This window comes from Eretmochelys imbricata, chromosome 11 (assembly GCF_965152235.1).
Source record: "Eretmochelys imbricata isolate rEreImb1 chromosome 11, rEreImb1.hap1, whole genome shotgun sequence".
Lineage (NCBI taxonomy): Eukaryota > Metazoa > Chordata > Testudines > Cheloniidae > Eretmochelys > Eretmochelys imbricata.
Window position 1 is genome coordinate 32,714,581 of NC_135582.1, and position 23,215 is coordinate 32,737,795.

Sequence of the window (23,215 nt, forward strand, 5' to 3'; positions counted from 1 at the left end):
AGAAATCGTAACCAGCTAAAGTAACTAAGAGGTTAACAGATGTGTTAATTTTAAGAAACAAATGAGAAACTTACATACCAGTATTTATGATTGTTGTAGACCTTCCTCTTCTACAAAATCCTACAAAAAAAGATTCCATAGAGCAAATGTTATAGTTCTACCTACCAGGAAGCTAGCAGGCAAACACACTGAATCATAGAAGATATATATAACCAGGCTCAAATAGTCATTTAAAGAGCAGGTCAAAAATATAACTGATCTAGAGTAGATATAAAAAAGCATGTAGAAAAGGCAAATATTTTGTTAGAGAAGAGGGGAGGGAAGGAGGATGGGAAAAGTGAAAGGATTACGACAAACACAATTACCAGCAAGTAATTTTTCCTTGTCGTACTTCCCTATTTCTCCCATCCTACGAAACAACATTCCATACAGCAAGTGGCTATAATGAGAAGTGTGAAAGTAGGTGGCTTCTCAAACAGCAGCCTAGAGAGAGAACACTGACAAAAATGACAGCTCTCCAGAATGCTCATGTATCTAGCCAGTAATGAAGGTCAAAAACTGAAGTGAGGACTGTGCAGTATTCCGACACAGAGTAGATCAATTATCATTGCCTCAGTTCTCACTGCTCAAGAGACGATAGTGCCTTTAGAAGGCTAAGGCTATGTCTACACTACAGCTTATGTTGGCATAACTTATGTCGCATAGGGTAGTGAATAAGTTACACTGACATAAGCACCAGTATGGACAGCGCTATGTCGTCTGAAGAGCTTCTCACACTGACATAGCTACTGCCACTTGCGGGGGCTGGAATAGTTAAGCCAATGGGAGAGCTCTCTCCCATCAGCTTAGAGTGGCTACACTAGAGAACTTACAGTGGTGCAGCTGCATTGCTGTAAGCTCTCTAGTGTAGCCATGCCCTGACAGTGAGAAATGACCTACCTCCTGGTAGGACATATTTAAAAATATCTTTAATCCACTTGAAGATTTAGAAGATGTAGAAGATCTTAGACCCTTCTTTTGCTCATGGAAACAGATTTTTAAACTTTCTAATGCACTTTGGGTAAAATTTTCAAAAGTACTTACATGACAAGTACCTAAGTCCCATTTTCAAAAGGCACCTAAGTCTCACTAAACATCAATGCCTAAGTCGCTTTTGAAAATGGGACTTAACATCGTAAGTCACTCAAGCACTTTAGAAAATTTAATCCTTTTTCTAAGAGAAGTAAAATTTTACAGCCTTCACCACCAGTCTGGAAAGTTTTCTGTGCACAAGACTTAACATATCAGGCAAAAGCATAGGTGAATGAATAGGCTGACTAACATAAAATTCAAAACTTTAGGCATAAAAATCCAGAGATAATCTGAAGGACAACTTTGTCCAGAAACATCAGCAGATAAAGAAGTTCAATAACCAGTGAACGCAATTCTCAAATGCATCTAAAAGAGAAGAGGGCATGTAAAAAGACCACTTCAGTGGAAAGAAAATGAACAGATACAACTCTTAAGGATACAAACCAAGGTTTGCATAACACTGAAAATGAAAAGTAGAGAAATGAATCAAAGAAGGCACCACAGACACCAAAAGGCAGCATTCTGCACTCCAAGGCCCTGGTGAACTCTGGTAAAATGCAGTCACTATGTTGTAAGGAGCAAGTGACCAATGAGAACTCTTCCCGAGAGCACAATTTAACAAAAATGCTCCAAATAGGACAGAAGGTGACAAAGGTGGAACGTTTCCTGATTGTGTCTGACCACTTAGCCCAATCAGGGGAGAAAGCCTGGTCTCAGAAAGCTGTCCCTTTAATCCTCTTCACTTCCAGGCACATACAGAAAGAGGTGTTTGAAGGGAATGACCTCCTGCATAATCTGACCTCAGCGTGGACCTAATGCAAGGTCTACTGGGGCTGCAAACCAAAGATACTGGGCCAGCTAGGTACCAACCTACCTATATTAAGAAAATGACATAAATACTATCTGAGCTGATTTTTACAACATTCCTGGAATCAGGCAAGGGAAAAGAATAGGTCTCCATGGTCTAACTTTTCAAACAGACCTTAAATTCTAGATGTCCACCCTGAGATACCTCAAGGTTTTTAGAAGCACTGAGTGCACATGCCCTCTAAAAGGCATGCTTCTAGTTGGGCACCTGAAAATAGAGACACATAAAATCACTAGTCAATTGTGAAAATGTTGGCCTTCATTCCTTCCCTGAGTCCCAAAAAGAACAAACAATGCACTTGATCTGTGGTTATGGTTTACAACTGAGATGGCTTCTCTGTGAGAAGGGAAACTAATCTACTGTGGGTCTCCCACAGCAACAGCAAATCTGAAGGATTTGATTGAGACGCTGCCTGAGGTACTTCAGTGTTCTGCCCAGAAGCATGAACTCATTGGTTCTGCAGCCAGCCGCATGCTCTTCGTCTCCCTTTGCCCACTGATCTAAATGACAGTTTGATGGAGGGAGAGAGATAAGAATGAGGACTCCCTGAGGAGATAAAGATGGCTAAGATTTCTTGGCTAAATCAGAGCTTCAGCAGCACTGTTTCGACCACATACCCACAGGAGACGACTGGCCTGTTGAGATCCAGATGAGATGGGAGAATGATTGGGCTTGCCCCAAGAGATAAAGCCATTACACCTATGTAGTTTGGGAACCGGCAGTATTAGCGGAGGTCCATAGCTACATTTTTTTTCCTGTAATTTTTTTTTTAAATGGTCAGGTTTTTTCCTCTATCTCCCTCTTGTCCTTCTTCTTTACTTCTTTCTTCCTTCTGAGACACATTAAACGGAAAAAAGGGAAAAACAGGATTAGAAACAAAGTAACTGAAGCAAAGGACAGAGAAAGGATTCAATGCTTCCTGGATAGGAGGCAAAGATGAAAAAGGGAAGGGGAGTGGAGCCTGGCTATGTACATCCCATGTGATTCACAGTTTCTTTGCCTTCTAGCCTCCTGGTAAATGGAGCTATTATGCTTGCTGTATGGAATTTTGTTTTGTACGATGGGAGAATAGGGGACATAAAGTGATTACCCTTGAAAATTTGCCAATGTTGCCTGAGGTAAACAGATGAGATTACCTCAGTATCTGCATTATTCCCAACACTTACCATAGGAACACTGAGGATGTACTGCAAATAGTGAGGTAGCATTATTTAGTTATCAAAGTAACTGGCAAGTTTTTAAGGGTGTCCATTGTAACAATAATCAGGCCCTTTATAAGTATATTTAAATTGAGAAGTGTGGCAGGTCCAATCAGTCTCTTAACATCAATAACAATTTGACAGCTAAAGTAACCTTCAAATAAAAAATGGCTTATTTCTTTCAAAGAATGCAAAATGGATTTGATTTTCTTCCAATTTTGAGGCATAGTAACCCACTGAATCTCATGCATCTTTAAACGATTGTAAAATACTGGCCTTGGGACAAGTTAAATTAATATCATTTCTTAATTAAGTATTGCAGTTACTGGTTTTTGTTGTTGTTGGGGTTTTTTTTAAAACACAACTTAGCTGATTTTTGTCTTTGGAACAAATCTTGATAGTAGAAATTTAAACAAACACAAAAGAAATACACTGAAATATTTAAGGAAATATAACTTACTTCCGCAATTTGCCTTCAACCATCCATTTATCTCTTCTTAAATTTGACATATAATCAATGTTTTTATCAATTTCACTGTCAAACACAAAAAACCCAAAGGTTTTAATTAGTTTATGAAATATCACCAACCAAGAACATGCATATGTCTGAGATACACACACTATATATTATATATATAAAAATTACATCCAAAAACACTTCATTAAAAGAACAGGAAGATTGCAAAGGCAAGCACTCAAAAGTTAGGAAATATCAGAATTCAGGCTGCAAGTGTAACTTGGACTTCACACACAGTGGCTATTCTTTTAAAAACTTTGAGCAAAATCTCTTCAGCTGTTTTTGAGTAGGGAGAAGGAGCTGGTTTTAAAGAAATAAGAGTGAGTAGTTATTCAGTATTTCTTTTTATAATCCTCAGTAGCCTCAGGCCTTATTTGCCACAGACTATTCAAACCCAGGACCAAACACAAAATTATTAATGTCCTCTGGGCATTTCTATGGTGCTCTAACCATGGTGTCTAAGTGCTTCACAAATATTAATGGATTTATCTTTGAAACAGTCTTCAGAGAAGAGGTGGTATTATCCCCATTTTACAGATGGGACACAAACACAGAGACATTAAGGCCCCAGTTGTCAAAAGTGTCCACTAACTTTGGATACCCAACCTGAGAAACCTAGGCTCTAATTTTCCACAATAATTAGCATTTTTATAGAGCATTATACGTTGAAAGCACAGCTCCAATCGCTTTTAGTTGAAGTCGTGAGCAATCAGCACCTTGAAATCTGGCTCTAGGTGTCTCATGTTGGACACCCAGAAAATTAGGTATAAAGGTAAGTAACCCTCTTTTAGCAACTGATGTTCTTTGTGATGTGTAGTCCACATATACATATTCCACAGTTGGCAAGTGCATGTCCAGTGTGCACGTGCTGGAGAATTTTCTAGTTAGCAGTTCCCATTGAGGCAGCACATGCATCATTTTGTGACGGTATAAAGGGAGAAGCCACCTCACCCTACCTCAGTTCCTTCACTATTGAGAGAGCCTGTGACTTCAGGACTTTGAAGTAGCAGACATGGCAGGTGGGTAGTGGAATATGTATACAGACTACACCGGTCTCAAAGAACATTAGTTACTGTAAAAGGTAAGTAACCTCTTTTTCTTCTTTGAGTGCTAGTCCATATAGATATTCCACAATTGATAGACCTAGGCAGTATGCCTCCCTGTAGGCTAGTCTCTGGGTGTACAAACTGCAACACAGATCTTCCTTGTGCATTCCGAAAGGATATAAAGGGCAGAGCCACCAAGTCTCAGTTCTTTCTCTACCACCTGCAGTGCATGTCAGAGCAACTCTCTTCAGATTTACCTCCACATTGGTGTTGAGAATGTGGTCAGATAGATGCAGGCACATGCCATAGACAAAGGCACCTTTCCCTATGTTTGCTGGCAGTACCAGCCAACATGGCAAGTCCCCAGGCTTAAAAACTGCCCATCCTGCAAAGCAGTTATGTCTGTGGATGACAGATACAAAAGGTGTCTGTTTTGCCTCAGTCAGGGGCACACCCAGGAGTGTTGTGAATTCTGCAGGTCCTTCTCCAAGTGGACCCAGCAGTTGAGGGAACCACTCCTAAGGGCTCTTCTCATGGAGCAGGCAACTAGGTGGGGACTCCAAGCCCAGATTCCAGGCATCTAAGCTCAAGGGCAACTGATTGTAGTTGAAATCAGTCGCAGCATAAGCTTCAAAACCATATGAAGCCTCCTCATCTAGAAGCCATACAGATAGGTCAGATTTGGACTGCAAGCCTTGAAAAGCGAAGAGGCAAGGGTGGCCCTCCCTTGATCTGGCTTCAAGGCAGGATAAAAACGACCAGGCTGTCGGATGCTGAGGGTGCCTCAAAACTTAGGGCTAGTCTACATTAGAAGTGCTACAGAACACAGCTGCACCGATGTAGCTGCACCACTGCAGCGGGTGTGGTGAAGACACTGTAAGCCAACAGGAGGAGGTGTAACTTACACCGCTAAGGTGTGTGGATTATTCACATCCCTGAGCAACATAAGTTATACTGAAGTAAGTGTTAGTGTAGACAAGCCCTTAGAAAAAATTCTCTGAGTACTGGTGCCAAACGGACCTAACTGTGATAGAGACACCTTCCACCTCCACAAAGATGGCACTGCATTAGTCTTGTATTGAGGCAGTTGGAACGGTCCCTTCTCTCCCCCCAGTGGGGATTGCGGACTAGAAAATTCTCTGATGTGTGCAAATTGGTGAGTGCCCTTCCCATTGTGGAATATGTACACAGACTGGCATTCGAAGAACACCATACAATTACTGGCCATTTGTGAACATTTTGATTTAAGTGACTTGCCCAGCATCACATATGAACACTGTGGCAGAAGCAGGAATATATTACACTTCTCCAGGGCAGCATTCAACTTCCTTAATCCTGGGACCATCTTTCCTCTTCCTGCAACCCCCTGCCTCATTCACTACACACCTTCCAATTTCTGCAACAAAGAAATCCTACGAACAGCCTTATTCTGAATTATTATTGTGGTAAGCAGCCATACCACCTCCGCTGATGATCTTATTAATCCAACTGGTACACAAAGGAAGGGATAGGCAAGTATTTGGATTAAAAAACAGGGTGCTGCATAAAGGTTAGCTGTTCAACCTTTTTTGAGTTATTTCCAAAAGGAGCTGGGGACATTTCTTTAAAATCTCCCATAACTCAAAGATTTTGCTCAAAGTCTTGAAAAGAACATTCCCTCTGGGCATAAACCAAGTATGGAAAATTTCAAATTTCCCAAGGTAATTCTTTAGAAAAGTTTTGAATATATGAAAATAGGGAGTTATAACAGAAATCAGCTCTCACCCTTTGCTGCAGCAGGGGCTAACAGAACTCTACAATAACAAAATATGATATACACATTATGCATTACATGGTATATTTGTACAGCATGGATAAAGGTTTAGAAAATCTTACCTCACTACACTTTTGCTGCATGCTAACTCATTAATAAGGAAAGCAAGTACCGATGCTTTCTGAGCTGGAGTATGTGCCTGGAAAGCTTTGGTCTTTAGACTTTCGGTAAGCTCAGTTTGCCCAGAGTGAGCTTCCATAAAAATCTGCAGAATCTCAGAAACATTGTCACGGTTGACACCAACATTTAACAAATGTTCCCCAAGAGTAGTTTTGGCCTAAAAAATAAGTTTTTCAGTGAATTACATAAGAACAATAAAATACTATAACAGACCCAATAATACAATATGGTTAAAAATAATACTTTTTAAAATTTATTTAGGGCATCCAACCCCAAACTTAAAGTTGAGTTGAGACAGCACAGTGCAACAAAATGCCTGCATCCATTGTATATTTCAAAAAACTGAAATAACACTAATGTACACTAAATAGGTTAAGCAAAAGCAGACCAACATGCAAAATGGTATTTGTCAGAGAATTATAGATAGTGGTTAGCACAATTCAGAATGTTTAGAAAGGGCTTCAATAAAAGGTTACATTAGTCCAAGACAAAAAAAAAAAAAAAAAAAGAAAGGTAGAGAGAATCATGGTGTCAATCAGCATTTTGACAATGGGGTTAGAGGGGAAGGAGCAGATTTTGAAGGAAACAGCTATAAGATTTGCTGAGAACCTGGAGGTGAGGGTAGAAGGAACAGGAGGAATCAAAGATGTATCTATAGAGGTGATGGTAGGTCATGGGGGAAGGTGTGTATGGGGAAGAGGGGGAATGTACGGATCAAAGACAGATCTCTGGAAAAAACTGACAAAGGGTGAGAGTGAGGAGGAAGAAGTCACTGAAGGTACAACAGAAAGAGTGGTCAGCAAGACAGGAGAAGCACTAGGAAAAAATAGTTATTGGAGTCCAAGGAAGAGAGACTATCAAGGAAAAGTGTGCGATTTTAATGGTTACTATTACTACTTTAATTACTAATATTATTTGTTTACCACTGTAAGGTGTTTCGGACTTTTGCTTTTTTACCTTGTATCCTGTGATTAGTCCTGGATCACAAACAGCAGCTGAGAGGAGCCTTACAAGTAAGTCTTGTACTTCTCCCATGCTGTCCCCTATGTTTAACAAGCCCTCTTGAAGAACACTTAGATTAGGGACATCCATATTCACATCAAAGCCGAGAACTTTACCAAAGTTGCGCAAGAACTGCACCACCATGAGACAGTCTGAAAATGTGCTTCCAGAGAGAACAAGTCCTGGAATGCGAGGCAACTCTGGCAAAGGCTGAAAATCAAAGAGAAAAACAATGAGATTCAGTAGGATCTTCCAAGATCACTATAACTTACAAGACTTGATGTTAATAATAAGCTACAAAAGGTTGGTGTCTGAAAGGTGAAATAATTCCACTATTTTCATAGTTGTAGGGGGCAACAGGTTATTTACTACTGACACGTTGGGGTAGATGTGACACTCAGACTCTACTCTGAACTATAAAGCACTATAAATGTGTGTGTGTGTGAATCTTATAAATCTTATAAAATGAGAAAGTACGCAGTGTTGTCACTGTGTCATTCCCATGATATTAGAGAGAGAAGGTTGGTGAGGTAATATCTTTTGTTGGACCAACTCCTGTTGGCGTAAACTCGAAAGCATCTCTCTCTTACCAACAGAAGTTGGTCCAACAAAAGGTATTACCTTACCCACCTTGTGTCTCCAAAGTAGCTCTCCGGTAGACAGAACTGGGAACTGAGTCAGACAGGTCCTGAGGGAACACTCAAGCTCAGGAGAAGGATTACATTGGGGAAAGGAGTCCCAGGAGAGGCTACGCCTACGGAGAAGGCTCCAGCTTGGGTTCACGTAGTGAGAGAGACTACAATTCTTTTACAGTAATAATTGTGATGGTTATTTTAATATTTTAAAGTAGGAAAGCATGTGAATTTTTGGCAGCCTCAAAAGTAGGTCAGCCTCAAAAGTAATTTCATTAGATAACTAAAACAATATTGCCTCTGTATTTGTAGTATCCTTTAGTTAATGCTTACATTAAATATATAGATAATACTGCAAATACAGTTATCTAAGGCAAAATTAGAATGTTTTTAGGGGCAGCTGCAGTAAGAAAAATTAATTATTGACACAATGGTAAGAGACAGAGAAGAGAGAAACAGGATTAAAAAGGGGCAAGAAAATAAAAAGTAAATTTACATTATTATGATTACCTTCTGGTCTGCTAAGCACATATCTTCATTAGGCTTCTTTAGCTCCTTAGCCATTTCTAATTCCAATCTTCGCTGTTCCAGTTTACGCTCTTTATTTAATCTTTTTTCATCGCGTTTCTCTTGCTTTAACCGCTCTTTCTCCTTAAATAGAACAGAAAGGAAAGAAAATTAAACCCATGCATTATACTTACAATGGAACAATTTAAGAATTTGAAAAGTACTAGTTATATAATCTTAATAATCACCACAGCAATTAAAGCATTTGAATTAAAAGAAGGCATGGGGAGAAACTGCCATCCCCAGCACTGTAAACAGAGTTAAATCATCCTGTGCGTGAGCAGTTCCGAGATCTGTGACAGAAATAATTTCTTATATTGCTTTCCATGTGCCAGCAATGGACATTTAATAGAGATGGCCATACTCCAAATTGGTCTCTAAAGTAGACATCAGTGCACCCTTTCCGAAAAAGTGGGGATGGCTTAGCCAAAGTGGAGTCATTCTGCCTCAGCACATCAGAAAAACAATTCTTCAGGAGCAAAAGATTCTTCTGCGTTCTAATGACTGATAGGCAACTGCTCCAAATGTGAGGTTATCAAGTCAGAAGGATAAGCGTATATATACTAACACACATCTGCAAAGAAGGGTCACTGCAGACTGCAGCAGTCCAGAACACCATGCCATTATTAAATCTTCCCTGAAGATGTATAGTTGCCAACAACCCCACAGCAGGGAAAACTGTTTGACAAGATATAAATCTAACACTGTGCGGCCACTCAGTAACAGTCCTTTTTTAAAACAGAAACATCATGGTTCACCTGTAGTTTTTTACTGTCCAAATCACACAGCAAAATGTGCGTACTGCGTCAGAAGGGCAATGACAATTGAACCCACTTATTGTTGCCTGCTACCCAAAATAGTGCTGTCCTAACACTGTTGATGGCATAGGTAGCCATTCCCTTACACACAATTTACCCCAAGGTGCTTTCCCCAGGTATCTTGCCTTTGGAGAATTTAGGAAAATCCTACCACCAGTCAAGCTCAGCTATGTCTGCCATTTATAGCCATTCAAAAAAGTGTAGACGGAATGGTGATGGGCTGCATGTAGAAAGTGAGGACACTTATTCCATGCAGATCTATCCCATGTGGAAGTCTGGATAGTTATAGTAAAAGCAGTTAATATAAAAATAAATATGAATGTATATGTCTATGGAACACATTTTAAACCACTGACTTTACTTTTTTTTTTTAAATCACACAATGTATACATTTTATAAAGAGAATAAGTTAGTGTGTGCAACTTTACTGCTATAAGATTATTTTTGTGTGTTCGATGCACACAGCTTTTGGGCTTGCATCACTAAGCAGTGAAGCATGCAAAAATCTCACCACTGCACATTCAGCCATACGTTATTCTATACGCATAAACATAGCGACAGCCAACTAAATGGTCAGCTATCTTTGTCTCTCTTGCTCCTCAAACACTTTCTGCATTATGTCACCTTTTATTATATTAACTACATCTAATCAGGCATCTGGTATGACTGATGCTGAATTGGAGCTCTCTTAGATTCAGGACTGGCTCTAAGGGTTCTTCTCCCCCAGGCAAAGTGGTAACCTTCGTCCCTGCCAGCCCACACTCACCCACACAAACAATGAATATTTTGCTGCTCTTGGTAATGCATGTTTTGTCTGCATGATTTATTCCATACCTCTACACAACAAATATGGGATTTAAAATAATGAAAAAAATTTACATGGACTTTGCAATCATTCTCTAACATCAAAATCAACTCTTCTGCATCATACAAGGGCAAGTCTATAAATCCTCAAGAACCTAATGCCATGAGGATTAAGATAGCACAGTGCGTATAGCATCAGCCTTTCACCTGTAGTGACCAAGGGCCAGACAATGGAACTAAATTGGTTCACACCAGGGGCAGAACTCTTCCCAGGAGTCAAAATAATTTGGTGGTTTTAGCATAACCTCCTTTGTCTGCATTATAAAATAACTTCAGAATTTTGCATAACTGTCTTTTGATGAAAGGAAGACCTAGGATTGCAATAAGAGACATGCTGAAGGGCTGGACTGAGGTCTATTCACAGAGCTGCATGGAGTAGCCTCCAAATTGTCTGTCTTCAGTCCTAGGATCACTGACTGGACTACTGAGAAGTGATTCAAATAATCTGGGTACTGTATAGGGCATACAATCCTGGAATGCTATTTATATAACATCCGAACAGTGGAAAAAAAGACATACATTTTCTTTGTGTGGGGGACAAAGCAGCAAAGAGCAGAGCTCGATGACGACCTCTAATGTGATGTGTGTACATGTGGAATGTGGTAAACCCAGGGCACAGGGAGCATCTACTGGCTCATAATGTCACCTGGAGAGACAAAGTAGCCACATCCAGAATTCCCTACATATCCTGTATTAGGTGCTGCAGCCTGGCCATGCCAACACCCTGACCAGTTGAAGATTCCATCCCTCAGCCCTGTGACTCTTCACAGGACACACCACTTTTACTTATGCTTTGTTCCATTCACCAGAACACGGGTCAGCCTCTAGAAAGCCAAAATACATTAAAGCTGTATACAAAAATCCATGCCCTTACTGCAATTAAAATGCTCTCAGAGCGAAGCATATCTGGGAATTAATGACTGGTTTGGTTAAATGCTACTCTGCTGCATCTTGGGCCTCCAATACGCCCAAACTCGTTGGTATTTCTTAGAAAATATCCTCTACCTTGACCATTATTATTTACATATTTTTGACAATTAGCAAAATGCTATGGACAGTTATGGGAAGGGGAAGTAGATTTATTTTAAGTAACACTTTCTGTACAGGTTTCAGAGTAGCAGCCGTGTTAGTCTGTATTCGCAAAAAGAAAAGGAGTACTTGTGGCACCTTAGAGACTAACCAATTTATCTGAGCACAAGCTTTCGTGAGCTACAGCTCACTTCATCGGATGCATAAAGTGGAAAATGCAGTGAGGATTTTTTATACACACAGACCATGAAAAAATGGGTGTTTATCACTTCAAAGGTTTTCTCTCCCCCCACCCCACTCTCCTGCTGGTAATAGCTTATCTAAAGTGATCACTCTCCTTACAATGTTTATGATAACTTTCTGTACAGTTATGATCAAAAAGGCAATGTTATAAAAATGGTACATTGTTACTCAAGAGATCTGCTCCCTGGGTGTATTGAGAGTAGTCAGTTTATTTTACCTACTAAAATAAACATTTACTACCCTTTACTTTTGTTAGTAACGTTAGCACGGAACTAAATATAACTGTAAGAGAGTGAGCGAATTTCTTCTACTGCTCCTCCTCCATCATAATACTTAAGTGAGTTTCACATGGAGAATCTTTATTATTGGTGATAATGCATACAATTGAAAGAACACAGCTCAACCCTCAGTTCTTAGGCTGAATCTGCAGGGCTTGCAGATAGAATAGCTTTTTTTTTTAATTCTTGTAAATGCAGCAAATTTGACACAGAAACCACTGAAACACACATAGAACCCATGACCCCATTTATTAAGTCACATTTCAGAGAACAGCACACTTAAATAATTTTGCATGAAAATCACTATTTAAATGGACAGATAAATCCCTCTTGCTTTGAATGGAATCACAAAAACACAAAAACAAAACACAGAAAAAAATTCCCTGACGTTTTCCAACATTTGCATTAAGTACAGCTTTGAGTTAAGATATTTAGTCTTATTCTTAGAGGTATTTTGGGAGAAAGGCATGGTCCTTTGGTCTGACCACCACAGCTCTAATCCTGGATCAGACAGCAACCCCCTCTTATTTAACCTTTCCATATTAGTTAATAATGCTAACTGTACTGACACCTCACAGGGTATTCTGAGGTTTAATCAGTTAATGTCTGCAAAGTGCTTTGAAGATGAATCTCATTATATAAAATGTTAAAGTATTATTAAGTTCAAAGTATTATTAAGTTCACTTGGAAATATTTGGACAGAAAATCTAAATACAAATTTTTCACATTAGTCACTTGAAAAGGACAGTTTGTAGAAACAGGTTAATACCTTTTTTCAGAAGGCTAGGATTTAAGAATACAGGCTATAATAATTGATTTTAGGCCAACAATACTGTGAAAAAATAAATTTAGGACAGAAGAATGTAAGGTGGCTTTGACCAATTGTTACAAAACTTTATAACATATGGGACTGTTAAGCCTCTGTATTGAAGCATTTGCCATATAATCCACTGAAATGGATTTGCATTTTATGATTCTTTTGGGTCCTTTACATTTTTGTTCTCGGCATAATTAAAAGTGAGAATATGTTTCTTCTGACAGCAACTTGTACTCAAATTTAAAAGGCATAAATAAAATTTAATATATAAGGGAATGCTGTGGGTTACATGGAGAATAAAAATGAGATTAATAAAACAGAGGTCATAGGAGGCAGATATAAAAACAAAAACTGCAAATGTTGTTGCATTAGGCATAAGACGAAAATGCAAGTTTGTCTATAACAATTAATGTTATAAAAAATCTAAAGTAATATTTCAGTGTAAGCATTTCTATTTACTAGGTAGTAATAAATGTTCATTCTTTTAGTAATATTTTAGATTTATAATGTATTATTCAGAGTGATTTTAGGGACAATGATATGTACAAAATATGGAATCAATGGGTTTTTTGCAGCAACAGTTTATTTGGTTTCAATTAAAATTTTACCCTATCTAAAGGATACAGAAAGATGTGCCTGTATAAAACAGCCGTATTAAATTATATACATTATTCATTCCCTGTTGCTACAGAAAAATCACCTCCATGATCTTTATCCCTTTGTATCTTTACTTGCACAAACATCAAATTAATCAGATATTCTTGGCTGCTACACCTATAGTTATAGGTAACTGTCCAGTTTTAAATGGTCAGCTTACATATGGGACATTTCAAACAGAAAGGTTGGTTTAGTTAAGAAAAACTGACAATTCCACATGGTATTTTCACTAAGCATATATTTATGGTATAAATCCTCATTGATGCAATGTGTGCATCACTATTAGAATCACTAGAGTGCTGTGAATTCCATTCTACTTTCAAACTGCTTATTAGACAACTTCTGAAACCTGAGGTACTCCCATATCATAGTGAAGTCTACAAAACTGCTGACAGAGACCTTTAGCAATAAATGCATGTTTAACAAACTTTTGTTGTTTACTGATCCCTGAGGAATTATAGGGAAAAAACCTCTGGTACAATTATGATAGTTTGATATGATAGATAAAATGATTACAAGTTTGTGTGTGCTATTGTTTGAAATTTAATTGCTAAAATGGAGGAACTCAGGAGAATCCTGACTAAATTTAATCTATTTGATACTACACCCTGTGTTTTACACCCTCTGATTTTCTTGTGCTTTTTAATGCTGGTAATAGAGGACGCTGCTAGGTCAAATCATGAACTCCATAGTCAGTCAAAACTTCCATTAAATTCTGTGGAAAATGGGAGATTTGCATGAGTATGGAATGTAGAGTTTTGTCCCATATTAGCTACTAATACCTCTGCTAACTCATTTGTCGAAACACATGATGCTACTGTACTGACCTCACAGTACTGAGAATAGAAGAACACTACAATGTTTAGTTTTAAGAAAAACGTTTCAATGTGTTGATATGCTCCTTAATGTTTGCAAACAACAAAAAAACATTTTTCAACCACTAGTAACAAGAACTTTTAAGAAAAAAAATCAAGAAATTATAAAAATTAAATTTCTTCCACAGCAGTTTTCATTGTTAACCCAAATGGCACCACTTCAGAGACCACTCTACTTTCAGGATAGAATTTTTTCACCAGATTTTTTAGTGAGATTTTTCCGGTTTAGATAAATAGTTGTTTTTTTAAAAAATTGTATCAAGCTAAAAATACATCACTAGTGTTTTTTTTCAGCTAAATTGTGGGTATGACAAAATAATGTTATTTTATGGGACACTGCAGTAGCTTACAAACTATTAGAAAAGAATGTAATCCAACTTTTCGATACAGAAGAGCAGCTAGGTAGCCTTACACTTTCCAATTGTTAGGCATTATTTTGATGTTAAACACAGAATTAAGCTGCTAGAATTAATTTTGTTTAAATTTATAAACAGTTTATTTAGCCGAAGCTGCTTTTTACATTCTATAGAAATGTGTTTAACGGAAGCCTACTCTTGCTACTAGTCATGGTTTTGATATTCCTTTTACCTTTAAATCTTTTAGTTGTCTGTGATTTGTATTTGATTATTTATTTTGCTACTTCTTGGTTTACCAAGAGCTTTAACATTTTTACAGTTAGATATTAACAAAAAAGTAAATAAATTAAGCTATAGAAACAAAAGGCAAGGTTTGCAATGTTTTACCCTTGAAGCTCTCAGAAGATAACATCATGGTTAAATCTGAAGATAGTATCAGACTGAAATACGAGATGTAAATTAGTCCATCATGGCCTAACAAAAGTTTAAACAATAATTCTGTACATTGCCTCTGGTTTTATTATCTATGCTATTCCAGCATGTAATTTTATTAACTCCTTTTTATTTTTGCGGTCTACACTCTGTTGCAATACAAGGTACGGTATGATTTGACATTTTAACCACTGGAGCTGCAAATGTTGATTGAAGTGTTTTATCTAATAAATCTCTAATTATTGCAGTCTAAGTTGAATAAACTGAATAGAGTACTCCTGAAAAAGCTTATTGAACATAAGCAGTTTTGTTTAATGTTGTTCAATCTCAAGTCAATTCTAATGACTTTTTTCAATTTCTTTCTCTTCAATTTCTTTCCTGGCCAGAATTATTTATGTTACTTGCAAGTGCTACGTACATAAGTGATTTATTCCCTTACAGGAGGCTCATAAATTTTTTTCTGAAATGGGAAGGGATTTAAAAAATAAAAATTCTCATAATTACACAAAAAAATACTTTGATATAGCATGACTTATATGTGAAAGAAAGAATGATTGTTAGTTAAATATGTGTAAATAGAAGTATCCACCCTCCATTTTGGATAACTTTATGCTTTGCTTTTCTATGGAATTTCATGACCATGGATTTTTATTGCACAGAATGTGTAAACGCAAAAACCTACTTGTTCATGGAATACTGTAGCTGCAAAATTTAATGCAGAAGTAGAAGAGAGATAATCAGGGTGAGGGAGATAGTGACAGAAGTATATTATTTATCTATATTACAGACACAGCGACATTTTCTTTCGGCTTGATTGTCAGAGCCCTTACTTGACCACAAAGGGATGCAAGAAGGGGTAAGGCCTACAGGACTATGATGGGGAGAGCAAGGGCTACTTTGCCCAATGCTCCTTGCTGAGAGCAAGGGAATGAGGAGAGGGTAAAGAGAAAACACAAGGAGGAGTAAGCTTCTCCACAAGAAGAGGTGAAGTAATTTACTGCTTCCCCAATAAGGGGGGGAGCAGGGTGGAAATTGTGACTCTCCAAAGTCACAATTCATCCTCTGATCATCTCCTCGGCCAGTGCAGTTAACATGCATATTCTATATGCATAGTCTGTAGGAAAGAACACATAGTTGTGGTCTTGAGCTTCACATAGGGAGCATGGATGTGGATGCAACTTAAGAGCACCCAAGAAGAGCTGTATGTGGTGCTACATCTAACATTGCTCAACCAGTGCAGCCAGGACACCTTCCTTTTGTTTTTATAGTAGCCAAAGCTCTACTCTATGCAGCCCGTGCATCACAGAAAGGTATAGGACTGATGATAAAGAAAGGAAAGCTTAACACAAATATGTCAGACAAGTACAGCAGACAAACAGGCCTTCTCAACAGCAAGATACCAAAGATGTTTCAGAAAATAAAGATTTAAATAAAGATAAAGATAATAAAGATACTTCTTTTTGGACACAACTAGAACATCCTCATCAACTGCTAATCATCTGGCTTGATAACAAACAATTTTATGCAGGGAAGGCAGAACTTATAAAAGGTACGAAGGGTGCTAACTATATTTACTACAATCCAGACTTCTCATATAATCTTCTTGTACTTCCCCATCAAAAGCTTTCTCTGGTCAGTGATAGGACATGAAATTCAAAGAGGAGTTCATGATATGTATTTATTTTTAGGCATTTCTCTCAAACAGGTTTGCTGTTTACAGCTTGGCAGGAAAATCCGTTTAAAAGAGTGTGTGAGTGAAGATTGCTACCCACATACTGTACATTTGTTACGAACCTCTTTGAAATGTATGTAATGTAATGATATTTTAATATTTACTCCTTTATATATGTTTCTATGAAGGGGTATTCTACTATTCTGATAACATTAATCAAGAAATCTATTTTTCTGATATCCCTCTACTTAAAAATATTTTGCTGCATACATAAAACAGAATAAAGCAGCATTAGCACTAGTGTAAATGCAAGGTAAAATATCCTGATTTTTTTCTTTTAAAAATGTTCCCTCATCAACATATACTGTATCATCTTTTAGTATGTGTTCTATGTGCAGCTGTTGGAAACATCCATGCTTCTGGATTTACACTTATATTCTCAAACCTAGCTATCAATATACAAATGAGAAATTTGTTACTGAATGTGGTGTGCTTTTTAAACACAGATAACTATCAAATGAAAGCCCACTCCTGCCAACACTCATGCATGCAACTAACTATACACATGAAAATAGCCCTAAAGACTTAAAGGGGACTAGAGAGACAAAGTGGATGAGGGAATATATTTTATTGGATGAACTTCTACTGGTGAGATAGACAAGCTTTCAAGCTTACATGGAGCTCTTTAGGTCTGGGAAACTATTGGGACTACTCACACGTGTAAAGTTAAGAGCTCGTGTATTTGTTTGCAAGATCAGAGTTAAAGGGTCTATCCTACAGTTCTTTCTCAGTCAAAATTCCCATTAAAGTTTATGTAATTTTGCTGAAGTAGAACTGTAGGCCGTGATCTCAAGAAGGTAAATGGCAGAAAACTCTGATTTATACTTTGCCATGATGCTTTCTTTTTTCAGTGTGTATATTCTTCCATTTTATTTTACTCTTCACACCATTTATTGTGAGTATAGAAATAATTCTAAGAATAAACAACAAATCGAGACTAGACTTTTTTCATGGATTGATTTGCCAGGTAAAATTTGCTTTCAGAATAAATGATAATAGTTTAAGGCATAGCCTGTATACACTTGTGAAACTGTTCTTGTTTGGAATTTGTTTCATTCATTGGATCAAGCTCGGTGATTATTTAGAGCTTTAATGAGACATGTACAATGTACATGAAGCCATTTTCAAAAGAAAGGAAACACGGGCTATTGTGAATCTAATTACATGCCAGCCATGTTTTGGCTATTCTAGTTACCATTACATAGGCAAATTGACAGAGTTAAACTACACAGCGTATACCCACTGTTATCTTGAAACCTAATACAGATGTTCAATTCACACCATCTTTAAATTAAGTAATTGGGCCAAATCCAACCCACTGTTATGCAAAAATATCGTAAGGGATGCAGTCAGTCTCTTATTTCTATCTTAGCTAGATCTGCACTGGACTGATCAGTCTTCAGCAGTTTTGACCTGTTGTGGAAGGGGTGTGGAGTAGCTCCTCAACAATTCTGTGGGTGAGAAGCCTCTGTAAATTAACTTTGCATGGACACCCTGATCACCGCTTCACACATCCTGATCTACAGCTTTTGGGGAGGCAGGAATTCACAGAGGAATCAGTTCAATGCACAGATCAGTCCAACACTTTTATTACAGAATCACAGTGTCACTGAAAGGGGCAGTTCATGAGAGTATATTAAATTCAATGCTTCAGGAAGGAACCTGAACTGCCATCACTGGACAGACAGTCCAAACTGCCCCTTGAGCTTCCGTCTCTAATCACTTATTAGGGCACCTCCCTTCCCAGGGATAATGGCCAATTCTTGCATGTAGCACAAACTCATAGTGACCATACCCCCAAGGCTGCTCCCTAGGCCTGTCTCCCAGCCTAAATTCTGACTCTGGGTTTCTGCCACCTCCCTCTCCAGCAGTCCACACAGTCATCTCTTGAATGGCATCTATATCCTCCAGTGGGAAGAGAGCTGGAAGCAAGAAGAGGAGATAGGATTTTCTTCCGAACCTCTAACCAATACAGCTCTAGAGGCAGAGCCAGCCTTCAGAGGGCTGCTGCTGACATGTGGAGTTTAAGCAGCAAAGGCTGAGTGCACTGAGAGCCACTAGACGGGAAGGTGACCCAGCGCAGGGAACTTGCTAGGCTGCAAAGCCACACCAAATTCCTTCCACAACATGCCCAGTCTCCTGAGAATCATCTGGCCCAGAAACAGCTGGTAATTTCAGGAAAAGACAGTTACCTTTCAATAACTTGTGTTCTTCAAGATGTTTTGCTCATGTCCATTCTACATTAGGTGTGTGTGCTCGGCCACATGCACCGGTGTTGGAAGTTTTCCCCTCAGTAGTATCTGTAGTGGAGCAGCTCTCTGGTGCCCTCTGGAGTGGCACCCGCATGGCATGGTATAAGGGGTGCCGCCAGCTCCCCCCACCCTCAGTTCCTTCTTGCTGGAAACTCCTACTGTGGGGAAGGAGGGCAGATTGTGGAATGGACATAAGCAACACATCTCAAACAACACCTGCTACGGAAAGGTAATTGTTTTTTCTTCTTCGAGTGCTTGCTCATGTCCACTGCAAATTAGGTGACTTCCAGCAGTTCCTGTGGAAGCAGACAGGAGTTCATGGCTGGGCAGATTATAATACAGCTCTGCCAAATCCTGCATTGTCTCTGACCTGCTGAGTGATGGCATAATGCGATGAACGTGTGGACTGAGGAGCACGTCATGGCTCTACAGATGTCCTGGATCAGGATGTATGCCAGGAAGGCCACCGAAGACTCCTGTGTTCTAGTCGAATGGGTCCTGATGATCAATGGTCGTGGGACCTTTGCTAGCTCGTAACAGGTCTTTATGCAAGACATGATCCAGTTGGAAATCCTCTGCAAAGAAACCGGAAGGCCCTTCGTCCTGTTCACCATAGCAATGAAGAGCTAGGTCGATTTACAGAAAGGCTTGGTATGTTCCACGTAAAAAGACAAGACCTTCTGGATGTCCAGCTCGTGCAGATGTCTCTCCTCAGCAGTCTTGTGTGGCTCAGGACAGAACAGAGACAGGAATACGTCCTGGCTCATGTGGAAGGAAGATACCATGTTCGGTAGGAAGGCTGGGTGGGGCCGCAGCTGGACCTTGTCCTTATAAAACACTGTGAAAGGCAGCTCCGAGGTCAAGGCCTTAATCTCTAAGACTCATCTTGCTGATGTCACCACCACCAGGAAAACGACTGTATTGAGGACCCAGCTGTCCGAAGTTATCGTCGACCACGCCGGGAGGGAAAAGGAAAGGTGGCTGCAAAAAACTGGTAAAATAGGATCCAGGAAACAGACTGGTAGGTCACCCCAGGGTGAACCCTAAAAACGACTTTTTAGCTCCTTGCTTGGAGTGGGTCGAGCCCAACTGAGCAGAGGGTGGGAGCAAGTGGCTCATGCACCATTTGTAGCCCTTGGGCTTTTTGTGCAGCTGGTCCTGCCGGGGCTGACTCCCTTGCCCCTGGGGAAGTTGTGGTTTGAACCGCTTATGGGCCGAGCCCAGAACGTAGCATTCAAGGGTTTTTAGGGTGGTTCGTGAGTTCTTCAGCCCATTTATCTTGTTGTCCGCAAACAGGGCCTGACCATCAAAGGAGAGGTCCTGAATCGACTGCTGAGCCTTGGAGGACAACCCGGAGAGGAGCAGCCAGGACGCTTGCCGCATGGCAATGGCGGACACCATGGTGCGGGCGGCAGAGTCTGCAGCATCAGATGCTGCTTGAAGGGCCACTCTGGCAGTGTCCGTGCCCTCTTCGAGGAGTGTCTGGAATTCTTTACAGGAACCTTCTGGGAAGGCATTCTCAAACTTGGCTGTGGTCTGCCACCTATTAAAGTGGTAATGGCCAAGGAGGGCCTGGTGGTCAGCCACCCTCAACTGTAAGCTAGACGAGGAATAAATTTTTCATCTGAACAAGTCTAGTCTCATGGAGTCTTTATTTTTTGGGGTAGCTCCGGGTTGCCCCTGGTGTTCTCTGTGGTTAGCTGCCTCGACCACCAGGGAATTTGGGGCAGGATGGGAGTAAAGGTATTCGTGCCCCATAGTCGGGACAAAGTACTTACACTCTGCCATTTGGAAATGGGGGCAAAGAGGAGGGGGTTTGCCAAAAGGCGCTGGATATCTTCAATACCCCTTCATGAAGGGGAAAGGCCACTCTAGCAGGGGCTGTGGAGAAGAGGACATCACACAGGGAGTTCACTTGCTCCTCCAACTCCTCTGCCTGCAGGCCAAGGTTGGACGCAACCCTTTTCAACAGTTCCTGGTGTGCCTTAGCATCATCCAGAGGAACCAGGTGAGGGGCTCCGCGATGGTCCCGTCCAGCGACTATGAGGAGGAGGCCAGTATCAAGGGTTCCACGACACCCACTGGTGGTCCAGCAGGCTGTTCCCCTTGGTCCACATGGACTTATCCTGCCTCAGGCACCGGAGGGAGTTGGGTCGTCGATGCCACTGGCCTGTCCGAGGCTCCTAATGCTGAGCTGGCAGGCTGGGAGGGCTGGGTGAACCCCCATGAGTTCCAGGGGTACCATGGACCTGACCACTGGGCCTGGGGCCATCGGGCAGGTTTCAGTTCTGATGATGCAGGTGGCACCAAGAGTCTGGGAGGCTGCCCTGCCGATGTGGAGCCTTGCTCCGTAACGGAGCCATATCTGGAGTGATTGCTGCCCAGTCACCTGGATCCACTGGAGCGGCAACCCTGGGCCTGGCGATAATCACGGTCGCATCTAGAGGAGGACCGGTCCGAATGGGACGTTCGCCTCCGTGGGGACCTCAGTGACCAGCGGTGCTCGGTGGATCCACAATGGGAGACTGGTAATTGACACCTCATGCTTCAAGACTGATACTGGGAGGAGGAGCAGGACCTGGAGGTATGGTGGGCCGGGCAGGATCCGTCTCGGGGATCATTGGCAGAGCCTGTGGCTAGTCCTCCGATCATTCCAGGGATCTGTAGTGGCATTCCAGTGATGTGAAAGGCCAGTCCCAATGTTCCTGCTGGGGAGCGCGTGCCTCTGTGGGTCTGTGCCAGGTAATCGGCAAATTGCTCCTCGAATCCCGCTGCTGGTGCCCAAGGTTCGGTGACCACAGAGGGCTCCAGTGCATCTGCCACCTTAACTCTGAGGCATGACGGCTTCGAGCGGGTGAACGGGGATGAGATGTCCCCCACGATGGGAAGCGGTACCGTTGAGGCGAGGGTGGATGGAAAGGTCCCAAGGTGGGCTTACCCTGAGATCTGGGCACTGCTTGGGCCAGCACCGGAAGAGTCAGGATCTCCTGCACAGCCTGGAGCGCTTCAGGTATCAATAGCACCTGAAGCTGACGAAGGCTCGCCTCTGTGTCCAGGCTTCCAGGCAAGGAACGGGGAGGGATGCATCGATGTTAGCTGAGGTCCCACTTCCCGACAGGGGAGATGAGCCGCCTGGCGCAGGTCTTAGCTTGCCCCCAGCCCTGTACTTCCCCTTGCGGGGAGTAGGAGACCATCCCCTATTGGCTTTCTTCGACTTCTTGGACGGGGCCGTGGACAGGGATTGGTGCCGGCTCGTCAACAGCGGGGCACTACTCACCGATGCAACGATGCTGGGTGCTGAGTCGGACCTTTGCTCCGGGGCTGGAGTGAGCACTGACTCCACCAGGAGTGCTTTGAGTCTGATCTCAGGCTCTTTCTTGGTCCTAGGTTTAAAGGACTTGCAGATTTGACACTTATCACTTATGTGCCCTTCACCGAGGCATCTGAGACAGCTACGATGTGGATCGCTCATGGGCATGGACCATTTGCAGAGACCGCAGGGCTTAAAGCCTGGGGACTGGAGCATGCCCCGTCCCCCGGCTAAGCCCCTGACAGGACTAACAAAACTCTAACTACTGCTAAGGGCTAACTAACTCGATTACTATGTATACTAACTTTACAAGAACTCTGGTTGGTACAAACGAAGCCTAAGCAATGCAAGTAAGAGCCGTGAACGTTCCATGCACCCTTACTGGCAGCAAGAAGGAACTGAGGGTGGGGGGAGCCAGCGGCATCCCTTATACTGTGCCATGTAGACTCCACTCCAGAGGGCGCCAGAGCCACTCCCCTATGGATACTGCTGAGGGAAAAACTTCCAGCACCGGTGCATGTGCCAAGCACACACACCTAATGTGGAACGGACATGAGCAAGCACTCAAAGAAGAATTACTGTTTTATACAACCATTACTTTTGTGGGACTGCGGGCCTGGATTAGGTCATTAATCAGAAATTAGCTTTCTCTGATCCAAACCACAGTACTGATTTAGTGTAAAATTGCAGGTAGAAACTGCTCAATTGTCATCACAT

At 41.1% G+C, this 23,215-nt stretch overlaps 1 protein-coding gene across 2 annotated transcripts in view; it reads right to left on the reverse strand.

The window, feature by feature from the left end:
* Nucleotides 1-23,215, reverse strand: part of BAZ2B (bromodomain adjacent to zinc finger domain 2B) — a 255,923-nt gene that overhangs the window by 41,338 nt on the left and 191,370 nt on the right. For both annotated transcript variants that reach the window (XM_077829691.1, XM_077829690.1), the window contains 4 exons: nucleotides 8,779-8,919; nucleotides 7,592-7,846; nucleotides 6,577-6,791; nucleotides 3,599-3,673 (listed from right to left, as the gene is read on the reverse strand). In XM_077829691.1, the coding sequence (XP_077685817.1) occupies nucleotides 3,599-3,673; nucleotides 6,577-6,791; nucleotides 7,592-7,846; nucleotides 8,779-8,919 (686 nt within the window). The remainder of the gene's footprint in view (nucleotides 1-3,598; nucleotides 3,674-6,576; nucleotides 6,792-7,591; nucleotides 7,847-8,778; nucleotides 8,920-23,215) is intronic.